The sequence below is a fragment of the Sminthopsis crassicaudata genome, chromosome 4 (assembly GCF_048593235.1).
Source record: "Sminthopsis crassicaudata isolate SCR6 chromosome 4, ASM4859323v1, whole genome shotgun sequence".
Taxonomy (NCBI): Eukaryota; Metazoa; Chordata; class Mammalia; order Dasyuromorphia; family Dasyuridae; genus Sminthopsis; species Sminthopsis crassicaudata.
This window is the reverse complement of record NC_133620.1, coordinates 304,970,273-304,984,612: the sequence shown is the minus strand read 5'-3', so window position 1 is coordinate 304,984,612 and position 14,340 is coordinate 304,970,273. Positions and strand designations below refer to the sequence as shown.

The following is a 14,340-nucleotide window of genomic DNA, read 5'->3' as shown; positions in this document are numbered from 1 at the left end:
ATTCCCTTCAGACAATTTTTTTTAAAATAATATAGACCTGGGACTAAGCTCCTTTGCCTGTAATAATAAATAGTAATATAACTGCAATAGTAAAATTGTCCTTGCTGTTAATCTGATCAGAAACTCAAGATCCCTAACTTCTTGAACTCACAAAATTGGTTTCAGAATTGGACCTGTAAATTTCAGAATCACCATACATAGTCCTATGCAATTAGGAATCACAAAATGGATGCGGTAACCAGAGGCTTCAAGTTTCAGGTACAACTTGCCTAGCCAAGCTTGGGCACTTTGTGTCTCGCATGAGAGACTCTCTTTCCCCACTCCTCATAGGAAACCCATGACAAAAAAACAACTACTTGTCACATATTCTAGACTCAGAAAGAAAGAGAGGACCAGAAACGTTCTGTCCTTTTAAAACGACAAGGACATCTTGTTCCCTGCTGCTGGGACCTGCAAGGAGAAGTTCTGAGGACTTATATAAGCTTCTAGAATTGTATACATATATCAAGTCCTTTTAAATGCTGAGTCCTTTTAAGTCAGCTGAGCAAGTGGAACAGTTCTGTATGTTCATGCCTATTACATGACATGTGTGTGTGTAAAATGAAGGGTCTGAGAGAACGTGCTTACTGGTAAAATTTTGGCTGTGATTTCAGAAGTTCTTAGATCTTAGATCTTCTATCCTTCATCAGAAGACAATATAGCACAAAAACATCTGCAGATTCACTAGCAGACTTTCAGTAGAGTGGTGACAATGTAAATTTCCTGAAGCCTTCTTGCATGTTTTCACCAACTCTTTGAGGTAACTAGTTCATAAAGCTTAAAGAATGAACAAAAATTATTTACAGGTCAATTAAAATAAATAGGCTACTTAGAGTTTATAAATATATTGATCTTCATGAATTAATAAATTCTTTCTATATGCTTTGATATGCTTTCAACTATTTTATACAATGGGTTGGGCTCCTGTTGTAACCTTCCCCTGTGCTTCTTATTGAAGCACTTTTCTTACTTGTTTACTGTGCTACTCTGATGAGGACATCTCTTTCTTAATCTTAATCTCTTTGATTTCTTTCAATAAAGATCCTATAGTCTCTCCCACTAATTTTTTTTTTTAGTCTAATCAGTCAATCAATCAACAAGTATTTATTAAGCACCTATGTGTTAGGTCTTGTGCTAAGTTCTAGAGATACAAAGAAAAATAGAAATGTTTCTTCTCTGAAGAAGCTTATCTTGAAATATCATGTACATCAATAAATATATAAATCACTTTTTAGGAGATTCTGCTTTTTTACTTTTTTTACTTTTTTTTACTTGTTTTTCTTAGATAAACATCTTTTTTTTAAGTTTTTCATCAGTGTCTCTCCATTTGATTTTTAAGTTCTTTTTTGAATTCTTCTATAAATTCTCTCTGAGCAGGGAGCCATTTCAATAACGACTTTTTGCTTTTTTTTTTATTTCAGTGTCCTCCTCTGAAGATGAACCTCAGTGTTCCTTATTCCCATACTAAGTTTCTTTTTTTGTCTGTCCATTTTTTAAATAAGAGTTATTAGTATAAACTACTCTAATCCTAGGATGGGTGGGGGAAGGGTATCTCTGGCTTTACTTCAGCTCTCCCTTCTGACTAGGAATCCCAACTAAGAGCTTCCCCTGCCAGTGTTGGCAGCCAGCAACATCCCTCCTTCTACGTTCTTCAGTTGTGCCTCTTCCCCAGGCACAACTGAATCTCCTCAGAACAGCTGGGGAATTAGCCGAGATTCCCTCAGTCTTAGTCTACTCAGACCTGATCCCACAAATTGTCCAGGAGATGAAAGTTTCTGTGATTCCTTCAGAGGAATATGCTGAGCCCTAGGGTTCATAGCTAGCTAGTTTTTTGCACTTCACAATGATCTTCTCACATTGTATCTGGAGGATCCCTGTTCTGCCCTAGTCTTCTTGATTTTTCTCCTGTTTTTGTGGTGCAAATTTTTTTATATTTTTCTCTCTTCTTTCACCCTTTCCCTCCTCCACAGTGTTTTGCCCTGTTGTTGGACAGTTTGTCAACTATCTTCCTCAATCTACTCTTCCTTTTTTTTTTAAGCTCCCCATCCTTTTTCTCTTTTCTCTTCTACTTCTGCTCTCCCTTTCTGCTTTCCTTTCCTTTCCACTCTTACTTTTCTATAGAGTGAATCACATTTCTATGGCAAACTAAGTATGTATATTATTCCTTCTTTGAGCCAAATCTGATGAGACTAAGGCTCAAACAATGCTTGTCCTCCTCCCTTTTTCCCTTAAATGTTATGCCTCTTCATGTGATATGATTTACCCCATTTTATCTCCCCTTTCCTCTTCTCCTAGTACAGTACTAATTTCTTTTTTATATCCTTGCATTAAAGTCAGCTTATACTTTAAGTATGCCCCCTTTGCTTGCCCTCACAAATATAAGTTACACATATCATTTTCCCAGATAGGAATATAAATATTTTAACCTTTGAAAACCATATTTTTTTTCCTATCATTGATCTTTTTATGCTTTTCTTGAGTCTTGTATTTGGAGATCAAATTTTCTGTTCTGTTCAGAAATCATTGAAAATCCCCCTGTTTTAATGAATGTCCAACTTTTCCCCTGAAAGATAATGCTTAATTTTGCTGGGTAGTTGATTCTTGGTTGTAGTCCAAGCTCCTTTGCCTTCAAGAATATGATATTTCAGGACCTCCAATCCTTTAATGTGGTAGGTAATGTGTAGGTAATGTGGTAGGTAATCCTGATTGTGGGTCCTTGATCTTGGAATTGTTTCTGACTGCTTGCAGCCAGTAATTTCAATATTCCTTGGGATTTTCATTTTGGGGTTTCTTTCAGGAGGTGATCAGTGACTATTTTACCCTCTAGTTCTAGAATATCAGGACAGTTTTCCTTGATGATTTATTGAAAGATAGAAACATCTTGATGTCTTATTAAATTATTCACCTTCATTTATCCAATTCTAATTTTTAGGGAATTATTTTGTCTAGTTAGCTTTTTTATCTCCTTTCCCATTTGTCTAATTGTACTTTTAAAAAGAATTTAAAGAATAAAATTCCTAATTCTATTTTTAAGGACTTGTTTTCTTTTTTCCATTTTACCGAACATATTTATCTATTTATTTATTTTTATTATAGCTTTTTATTGATAAAACATATGCATGGGTAGTTTTTCAACATTGACCCTTGTAAAAACTTCTATTTTCCTTCATTTTCTTTTCCCCTCCTTCCCTCCACCCCCTCCCCAAATTACATGTAGTAGTCATTACATGTTAAATATGTTAAAGTATATATTAAATATGTATTTCTTCTTTCTTTCAAGATATTTTTTGAATCTTCCAAGAGTCCAGTTTATATCCCTTTTTGAGGTTTTAACTGAAGACTTTTGCTTTTGCTAGTTTCTTCTGTGTTTGTGTTCTGATTTTGTCTCCATAGTAGACACGTGTAGTCAGTATATATATAGCATGCCTATTTGTTATTCTTTTATCATCATCTCCGAAAGGGTGGTGGAGTCTTTCTAGTTAACAGTGCCTTCTCCTTTATAGATACCACCTATACCACCTATATATATATATATGTTATGAATATATGCAGATTTCAAAACAATTTATTTTCTCAGTTGAACCTTCTTGAAGAGTTAGAAGGTATGTGTGCTCATGTCTAAATATAAGGGAGATAAGAGGTGGGATAATGTGTGTGTCCTTTCCCATCCCATCAAAGGTGCTTTAATAACAATATCCTTTATCCCACCCCTACCTACTATAAACTCCTACTCCCTATGTCTAAGCAGCTTCAGTGGTGAATATATATATATATATATATATATATATATATATATATATATATATATATATATATATATATATATATATATAGGTTATGAAGTATAGTCAGAGCTTTGCCTTTTTTCCCTTCACTTTTAAAAGTTGATTTTCCTTCTAGGGCACAGGGGAGATTGTCCCAAGCTTTTTTTGCAGGGGGACAGGGGCTTCTCACTGACAGCATTGGGGGCCTTGTTGCAGGCTTTCTCACTGAGCTTTGTGGGCTTGACCAAGTCCTGCCTGTTATGCTGTAGTTCAGGGGCTCACAATTTGCCTTCTGTAATTGTGTTGGAGTCTCACAGTTGGTCTGCTGATCAGTTGGCCTTCTGAACCAAGACAGTAGCCAATGCTGCTGTATGTTGGCTAAGAGTCTTCCTCAAGATTCCTGTGGGAATCCTCATGCTGGGTCTCCTTGAACTTGCTTGCATTGGTTCCTGTTGTGATGTTCTTGGTTCATTTTCTGGAGGTGTCTGGACAGCCTTCCTTTCAGTAATTACCAAAAGGTTAATTTACCAGGGGTTAAAGTTCTTTATTATCTCTTTCAAAATCTTGTCTCCTTTCCTGGGGCCCAATTAAAGGCCTTCCAGAGTCTTGGTTTTAGTGGAGAAAGTGTACCACAGTGGTGTGAGATGAAGTTTGTGCTTCAGCCTCCAGCTACCACTAAAGGTGGACGATGGAATGAATGTCTCTGCCTCCTTTGGCTCAGTTTGTCTCAGCTTATATGCTCTATGTTGAGTATAAACCAATCATTATATCACTAGGAAACCACTATTTGTTGTAAAATTAAATCAGTCATACTGAACTTAGAGAACTATTAATCACCATGCTAAACTAGATAACCATTGTCTTATCAATTCCACTGAACAAGAATCCTTGTTTCAGAGTTCTGGCCCATAACATCCTGTATCCCACCTGTGCAATTGAGACAGATATTTCTTCCACTGTATCTTAAGCTAGAAATTTATTACACTTCAAATATCTGTGGATTCTGTCACTCCTAAATCCTTTCAGAGGCTTAATCTTGATTCTGAGGGAAGCTGGAGAAAACTCTGATAATGTTCTGTGTACTCTCCACCATTTTGGGTCCTCTCCTTGGAACATTTTTTTAAACAACTGTAAGCATCTGTTATTAAAAAATGGCATTTTAATGTATTCCTTAAATTATGATATATTATAATCTATACCTGGAACAGTCAAATAGTACAAATTCCTCCACTCTAGATTTTAAATGGAAATATTGAAAATTGTAAGTGACATTTTTTTTCTTTTACAGGGCATGCCTGAGGATTTGTTATTCTTTTATCATCATCTCCGAAAGGGTGGTGGAGTCTTTCTAGTTGAACAGTGCCTTCTCCTTTATAGATACCACCCATATGCAGCAACACACTCGGTGCTAGAGTAAGTGAATTATCTAATTTGATTAGATCAAATTAAAAACAGATTTAGGGACCTAAATATATTTAACAATTATTTTGGTGATGTGCCCATTAGCCTAGTTTTAAATATGGTACACAAATTCAATACCCAGAAATACTGCCTGATAGCTACAAATTATTCTATTTGAACGGTTATCTTCTGTTCCCTTTCTCCTTATTTTCAAATTACAAATTTCTTATATAAAATATATATAAATTTCTTATATAAAATATAAATTCATTGTATTTTGACAGATATTTTAACTTCCATTCAAGGCCTTCTGAAGTTTGAAAATCCCCGATGTTTCTAAGATCTCTTTATATTCTAATTGCTGTGCTTCTATAATATGATATTCTTTCCATCTAGTCTAATGCTGTCTATTGACAAATACCATTTTTATCATGGAAGGAGCTTGGAATAAGACTTGGCCTCTGTCCTTGATTTCATACTGTCATCTTAAATAAATCCCTTCAGCTTACTGGCTTTTTTAAAATCTGAAAAATTTCTTCTAATAGATTTTAGAATCTAGAATATTTATTTCTATTTTATTTAATCAGATACCAGGACTCTTTTTCATTCTTGCCATCAATATTATTTGTCATATATTCATAATCATTCATATGATTTATTTAAAACTGGAAGAATATGGGAAATTTTCTAGTTCAAATTACCTTATCTCCTATTGTACAAATGAAGAAACTAGAACCCATAAAAATTAAATAGTTTGGCCCAAGTATATGAAGATCTCCAAATTAATTTTCTTGCCTTTTTTTTTTCTCTTGTGATCTACTTCTATCTATACTACTTCTTCTATACTACTTCCATCATGTGATTGACAACACTGCTCAAAAACTTCAGTACTTCTTACTGCACAAAAAACTAAGCCCTTGCTTGTCATTCAAGGGAGACAACATACAAATAACTATGTACAACTGAGCTATATAAAGGATAAATTTGAAATCAATAGAGAGAAGAATATTAAAGGGGATTGAAACAGTCTTCCTGGAAATTTTAGCTGAAACTTTAAAGAAGCCAGGAAAGCTGAGGCAGGGGGTAGGGAAAGGAAGGGGGGAATCATTCAAGCTTGGAAGACATCTAGTGAAAATATCCAAGATAACTTTTGTCACTGGATTGACTAGTAAGTGGAAGTGAAGATATAAGATGTAAGAAGACTAGAAACATTGGGAGGGCAGGTTATGAAGGCCTTTGACAACCAAACAAAGGATTTTATAATTTATATTGGGTATGGAGCCACTGTAGTTTATTGAGTATACTTTCACTTTTAGAAGATTACTTTGATATGGAGTGGGAAAATACTTGTAGGAGGCAGACCTATTATATATTTCCTTCTTAAGAAGTTTATACATTGGGGCAGCTAAGTGGCGCAGTGGATAGTGCCCTAAAGTCAGGAGGACCTGAGTTCAAATCTCAGACATTTAACACCAGGTGTGTGATCCTGGGCAAGTCACTTAACCTTAATTGCCTCAGCAAAGAAAGAAAAAGAAAAAAAGAAGTTTATCCATAGAGAGCCATCTGCACTCAGAGGATTGTGGGGAATGAGTGTGGATCACAACATAGTATTTTCAACCTCAGATAGTTGATATTTTTAGTAACTTTGTGAGTCATTTAACTCCAGTTGCCTCCACTACCCCCCAAAAAAAATTGCAAGTAAGTTTATATTCAGCCAGGTTCCCATTGACCTATTTCTTGTAACAGCTAACTAAGGTATATAGGCTTGTTTGGTCCATTTTTGATTTGTTATGGCAATCAATATGTATTTGTATTTCATATAAAACTATTTTAATCATTGTTGGTGTCATTGTTACTGTATTATTCACTTTGAATTATCAACAGTTTGCTTGTTTACTGTTATTCAATATTTTTTCATGTTTAGTCCCTGTCAATTCTTTGAAAGAAAGTTTGCATGATGTGAGATTGTGAGACTTCCATTAGCTTCTCTCATTCTTTATTTTTGGTCCACATTTTGCATATATTTTGCACCTTCACAAAAACCACATTTGCCTTGAATCCACTAAATATCAAAGTATATTGATTTAATTTGTACCATCTTTTGTAATAGAATTTTTCTATTTTTTTGCAATTGATCCTTTTTTTGGCTGTGATGTTTTCATTTTCTTTTTTTGTATTTGATTTACTTATTTAAAATTTTCCCCAGCTACATTTAAAAGAAAAAAATTTTTTTACATTTGTTTTCTAGGTTCTCTCCTTTATAACCCACAATTAAGAAACCACATGTAAAGTTCTGCAAAATATATCCATAAAAGTCAAATTGGGGGGGAGGGGGAACAGATCTTCCACCCTAATGAAAATAAGAAGTTTAAAAGTTTACAAAAAAAGAGAGAGAGTAAATGACAATCTGGATTCAGACACAATCGGAATAAGATTCTTCATTATTTAGTCCTTCAGAATAGTCATGATCTTTGTACTGCTGAGAATAGCAAAGTCATTTATATTTATTCAAGTTTACTCTGTTAAAGTAGAGCTGTTTCCAGGGTGAAAGGTATACAATCCCAAGCTATTTTCAGAGATCCTTCTAGAGACTTGGCCATAAGAACTCTTTTCTGCCCTTCCACTGTTAGGAGTATTCCCACCTATTATAGTCCAGCTTTAGCAGTCACTGGAGCCAGGGCTCTTCAGGACTACACACTGGACTCCCACCCTGGTGTCATAGACTGTTTCTGCGAAATTGCCTTCAGACGGAAAATGTTCTACTCCATCTTTTCAGATGTTCTGATGTTTGAAACTTTATTTAAAGGAATTTAGAGAGGTTTGAGGGAAAGATGGGGCAAGTTCCTGCCTTTACCATCGTGGCTCTACCTCTTTGCAATTGATTTTGACACATAAGCTACAATTATTATTTGGTAGCCTTTTTCCAAATACTATAGCCTATAGCTATTTTTACACTATTGTCTTTTTTTTTGAATTTGTGTCTTGATGTTCCTTGGTACCACAGTAGCTTTTTTATGGTCAGATTCTTTCTTGTAGTTGTTGTTTACTCATTTTTCCAGTCTATTTCTTGATTTTTAAATTTTATGTTAAAAATTGGATTCTATACTGGGAAATGAATGTGAACTACTTGCATTTTTGTTTTTCTTCCCAGGTTATTTTTACCTTCTGAATCTAATTCTTCTTCTGCAACAAGAGAATTATACGGTTCTGCACACATATATTGTGTCTAGGATATATTATAACATATTTAACATGTATAAGACATCTAGGGAAGGGGATGGAGGGAGGGAAGGGAAAAGTCGGAACAAAAGTGAGTGTAAGGGAAAAAAATTACCTATGCATATGTTCTGTCAATAAAAAGTTATAATTAAACTATAATTTTGTACATTTACATATAACATATACATTGTACATTGTATACATATAACATATACATTGTACATTGTATACATATAACTTTGTACATTTGTTGATCATAGATTTTACTTTTAGAGTACCAATTGCCAATTTAAAGTTATAGTTTTTGAGAATTCAAGCTCACCTCCATGTTACAGTGAAGCTTTAGAGTCAGACAGACTTTGTGGAATTTACCAGTAAATAAATTTCTGTATCATGGGTTGTTGAGAAACAAAAGAATCAAATGCATCTTTTTTTTCCCCCATACTATAGAAGCACCATCTGGCAACACCGAGTTCAGTTCCTAGAAGAAAGAGCTCTTCAGCATTGGACATCATTTACTATCTGGAATGCTGGCAAACAGGGAAGAAAACTTTATAGAAGCTTATCCTCAATAAACCAGAAAAAGGTAGGATAGCAAAATAATCTTACATTCTCTATCATTTTGTTCACTCTAATGTTATTGTTTTATTGTTTTTTTAATTAAAAAAAAAACAATAAAAACTGAAAAGGAAGACAAAACAAAATAAACAAGACAGAACCTTGTCCTGCCCAGGAGAATATCAGGAAGGATTTCAAATATATAACAATAAATTACCAGTTCAAGAGAGGATATATAGTAATAGACATTATATTCATGAGCATCTATCTTTTCTTTACTTCCTTGTAGGTTGTTCTTGTGTTCTCTGCTGCACATATTTTTTACTTTATGCTTTTTTTTCCCCCTTTCATCCCTCCCCACCTCCCTCAAAAAGGCTATAGTTAACCAAGGATTTTTTATGTATCCATATATAGACATATACAAACACACACAAATGTTCCCACCTTTCCCCTCACCACCTATTTTTTCTATCCCTGCTAACTTACTTTGCTCCTTAAAGCATTCTTCTGTAATAAGAAGGGAGAAATTAATTTTATTATCTGTTCTCTGTAATGTTCTCTGGTTCGGTTTTCTTGGAGTCTCTGGGAGCAGCCTTTGTTTCAGGTCAGCAATCACCACAAGAACAGCCAGGAGTTAAAGTCCAAATCCTTTATTGTGTCTTTTAAAGTCTTGTCTCTTTTCCTGGGTCTTTGGCTAGCTTTCTTGGAGGCCTTCTGGATCTTGGTTTCAGTGGAGGAAGTGCAGGAGGACAGGCCTGCCACCAGGTGTGAGATGGGTGTGAGATGGGATAATGAATCTAAGTCCAAGGGCTTGTGCCCACCCTCCAGTCTGCTTCTAGTACGCTTGTCTCCTGTGGCTCTCAATCCCTGCTTATATGCTCCACACTGAGTATAACCCAATCATTATATCACTAGGAAACTATTATTTGTTCTAAGATTAAATCAATCATACTGAATTTAAAGAACATCATGCTAAACTAGATTACTATCAATTCCATTGACTTAGCACTTTGTAAGAATTCTTTGTTTCAAGTTCAGAGTTCTGGCCCTTAGGGGCCATGATTGATTATTTCACTTAATTTTCACTTAATTTTAATTCAGATGCATTAGTGCTATTACTGTATTATGTTCATATATATCGTTTTCCTGATGCTACTTTTTTCTTTCTGCATCAGTTCATAAAATACCTGAGTGATATCCAGGTTTAGTAACTCTGTCAAGGACAACTGGAGGTGAAGCATCATTAATTAATCTAGTAAATACTCTTTAGTGGTATGCAATATGATTCCTTTTAATAAATAAAAACACTGTAAATAATGCCCAATAACCTTACTTAATTTGTCCCCTTTAAAGCTCATATTGTGTTCTCAGTATGCCTTCATTAAATACCAACTATGTGCCAGACAGAACTAGAACTAGCTGTGAAAATTTGAAGTTTTGGACTGTCTCCCACATAGCTCCCTACAAGGTGAATAGAACCCAACTTTTTTTTTTTTTTTTTTTTTTTTTTTTTTTGCTGAGGCAATTGGAATTAAGTGACTTGCCCAGGGTCATATAGCTAGCAAGTATTAAGTGTCTGAGGTCAGATTTGAACTCAAGTCCTGCTGACTTCAAGACTGGGACTCTTATCTACTGTGCCACCTAGCTGCCTCCTAGAACCTCAACTTTTAACATAAAATTTAAAAATCAAAAAATAGACTGGAAAAATGAGCAAACAACAACTACAAAAAAGAATCTGACTATAAAAAGCTACTGTGGTACCAAGGAACAAAACTCAGAAAAAAGACAATAGTGTAAAAACAGCTATAGGCAAAGGATCTTAAAGAAAAAGAAAAAATGGACAGAAGCCTAACAAGTATTCCTAAAAGAGTTGAAAAAGGGCAAAAAAAAAATCACTTAAGATTAGTAGAGGAAAATTTGGGGGAGAAATAAGAGCAATCCAAGAAGATTGTGAAAAGAGAATGAACAGTTTGGTAAAAGAGGCACATCCACAAAAAATACTGAAGAAAATATTTTTAAAAATAGAATTGGCCAAATGGTTGAAAAAAAAGGCATAAAACTTCACTAAAGAAAAGATTTCTTTAAAAAACAGAATTGGGTAAATGGGAAAAGAAGCTCACTGAAGAAAATAATTCCTTCAAAATTAGAATTCAGAAAGTTGAACTGAACTCCTCCATGAGATGTCAAGAAACATTAAAACAGTTAAATGAATGAAAAAAAAAAATAGAAGAAAATATGAAAAGCAGATAACCTGGAAAATGGATTGAGGAGAGATAATTAAAAATTATTGGACTGTCTGAAAGCCTTGATTAAATATTTCAAAAGATCATAAAGGAAAAATGTCCCAATATCTTAGAACCAGAAGATAAAATAGAATTTGAAATAAAATACTGGTCACATTCTGAAAAAAGTCTTAAAATGAAAACCTCCAGGAACATTATAGCCAAATTTCAGTGTTCCAGACCAAGGAGAACAAGCATCTAGAAAGAGACTCTCAAATATTGTAGAGCTACAGTCAAGATCACACATTATTTACGAGTTCCTACATTAAAGCAGCAGAGGACTTGAAATATATATTCTGAAAGGGAAAGAGACTAGGGTTCCAACCAGGAATAACTTATTCAGCAAAACTGAGTATAATCTTCCAGGAGGGAAAGTAGATATTTAATGAAAGAGAGCATTTTCAAGCATTGCTGATAAAAGGACCAGAACTGAATTGATGATTTGACATCCAAATCCAAGACTCAGGAGAAGCATATAACGATAAACATGAATGAAATATAGTAAGGGACTTAATAAGGTTAAACTCTTTAAATTCTTTTTGGGAAAAAGGATGTATATAATTCCTGATAACTTTTTCATTATTAGAGTAGTTAGGAGGAGGCTATATAGATATATGATAAGGATGTGTCAATTATGTTGGGATGTACTAAAAAAAAAATTAATGGGTAAATAAAAAGGGATGTATTAAGAGCAGGGGAAAGAGGATAAATGGGGCAAATTATCATACATAAAAGAAACATAAAGAAGAGCTTTTGAATGGAGGAGGAAATCATAGTGTGATGCGGCTGGGCAAATCTTGAATCTCTTTCATCTTAACTGATTAAGACAGTGAAGAATTCACAATGAACACATAAACATGTACACATACATTTAGATAGTGTGTACATATATGTAGATGATATATAATATAGATGGTTATGTATGTATAATATGTGTTAATATATAATGTGTGTGTTTACATACCCATACATATACTCAGATAGGTATTAAAATCTGTCTTACCCAAGAGCCAAGTAGAAGGTGAAGGGGATAAGAGAAAAAGGGGTGTGTGTGAAAGGAAGGACAGACTAAGAGAAACAAAATGGAATTTTGAAAAGTTACAAGGACAGAGAAGGATAAATACAAAAAAAAATATGATAGTGTAAAATAGATAATCATAGTTATGAATGTGAATAGAATGAGCTCCTCATAAAATGGAAGAGAATAGCAATAAATAAATAGCTCTAAATTTATCTTCTCCCATATTATTTCCTCCCCAGGTTGTTGCATTCTGTGATGTTGATGAAAACAAAATCAAGAAGGGTTTCTACTCTTATGAAGACTCTAAGGTTTGTAATAAATGTTCATCATTCTGCCATTTTGGCTTTCATTGATAAAAAAAAAATCATTTAGTTTAAGACCTAAGAAAACAATAGTTCTTTAGACTCCCCTTACATTGACTAGTTACAGAAAAGCACAAAACACTCCTCGTTTTGGAGAAAATGATACAGAACTTTCTACCCCTAGGTTGTTTTTTTTTTTAATTGAGTCTGCCACACATTTGATGTCATTGAAATATCCTGGGGTTTGTTTGGATGACCTGTGAGTTAATGGTTTTTTTCTAAGGACTTTTGAAAGTTATCAAAGCAATCCATCTTAGTTAATGTAATACTTAGGATATCCTTTGCAGTATGACAAAGAAATAAATGGCTTCCATTTAATACTGAAAATGATGAGAGTTAATTAAGGTCTCAGTTATAGGATCAGTGGAGTCAGTTTCCCAAGCAGAACTGTCTACTTTACTTTACTTTTCTTTTTATTAACTGGAAAGTAAATAGTGCATAGGTAAAGAAAGCCTCTTCCCCACCCATTTTAGTGTTGCTATATTACAGAGAGTGCCTAGGCATACTCTATTACTTTAAAATATATTGATTTTCATTTGTAAGTGTTTTTAAAGTAAAATTTAGCTATCAATTTTAAAAGATTAGTCTTAGTTTCTTTGGTGAATAAAAATAATGTCCTTTGTGACTCAATAATAATTTAATGAATGTTAATCTTACAATTTAAAATTTTCTCCTTTTTACTATCTGCTTGAATAAATGGATTTACTTAATATTCTCTATTTGTGGTGATCTTTTATGCAACTAGCATTTGATACAAAAATGTTTGGAACATTCTTTAAGGGATAGTGATTCAGGAAAACAGTTTGGATTTAGGAACAAAATCACTCCCCCTATATTAGTAATATTTAGGGGAATGGATAGGGACAATTCTACACTTGATACCCACTCTATGAGCAGAAGAGAGCAAGCAATCTCCTGGCTTCCCTCTAAGAATGAATCAAAGGCTTCCTTGAGGAAGGGTCAGTGAGATTTCAGAGACTGATGCTTCCTCATGAGCCAGATTTTGACAGATTCATGTAGATATACATAGATGACATGCACACCGTATGTCTGCACATTAAAGTGTACACAGATTTTTGAAAATTTGAAATACAAATAGTTCATTCAATAAATATTCAAGCACAAAATAATAACTTAATTCAGACCCATGAATTCATCCATTAGTATCTGGACCCTCCACTGACTAAAACAAATCAGAAAATGATCTCTAATTGAGAGTCTTAGAAAACTGGTGGAGTTCTGAGAGGTGAGATGATTTGACTGTAATCACAGTATGATCACTGGCCAAGGTGTTTCAGACTCAAGGGTAGCTTTGTATCAATCACATAATACCATCTCCAAACCAGTCCATCACATCCTGGAACTTCCCCAAGTGCCTGGCCTTCTTGTTTTGGAATATCCAGATCATCTTGCCTTATCATCTTGCATTATCCCTCCGTAAGACCAATCCCTCTCTGCCCATTGGCAAGTTCTTCTTGGACTTTGTGGAGGGGAACAGGCTGATGAGCTTTTCACTCCCCTTTAATTCTGCTCAGACTTTGTGAACTCTAAAATCATCCTCCTTTACTGGGGGCTTTATCATCCCTCTCTCCCAACCCCCTCTCTTTTTGCTTTTCTTCTTCTGTGTGTGTGCATACTGTCTCCTTCTATTTGAATGTGAACTCCTGGAATGCATAAATTGGCTTTCTTCTTCA

General features: G+C 34.3%; 1 protein-coding gene across 7 annotated transcripts in view; it reads left to right on the top strand.

The window, feature by feature from the left end:
* Window positions 1-14,340, top strand: part of B3GNTL1 (UDP-GlcNAc:betaGal beta-1,3-N-acetylglucosaminyltransferase like 1) — a 133,070-nt gene that overhangs the window by 79,879 nt on the left and 38,851 nt on the right. For all 7 annotated transcript variants that reach the window (XR_012481623.1, XM_074265019.1, XM_074265023.1 and 4 more), the window contains exons 8-10: window positions 5,092-5,216; window positions 8,874-9,009; window positions 12,524-12,592. Coding sequence is in view for 6 of the 7 variants with exons in the window: in XM_074265019.1 (XP_074121120.1) it covers window positions 5,092-5,216; window positions 8,874-9,009; window positions 12,524-12,592 (330 nt within the window). In the remaining variant the exon portion in view is untranslated. The remainder of the gene's footprint in view (window positions 1-5,091; window positions 5,217-8,873; window positions 9,010-12,523; window positions 12,593-14,340) is intronic.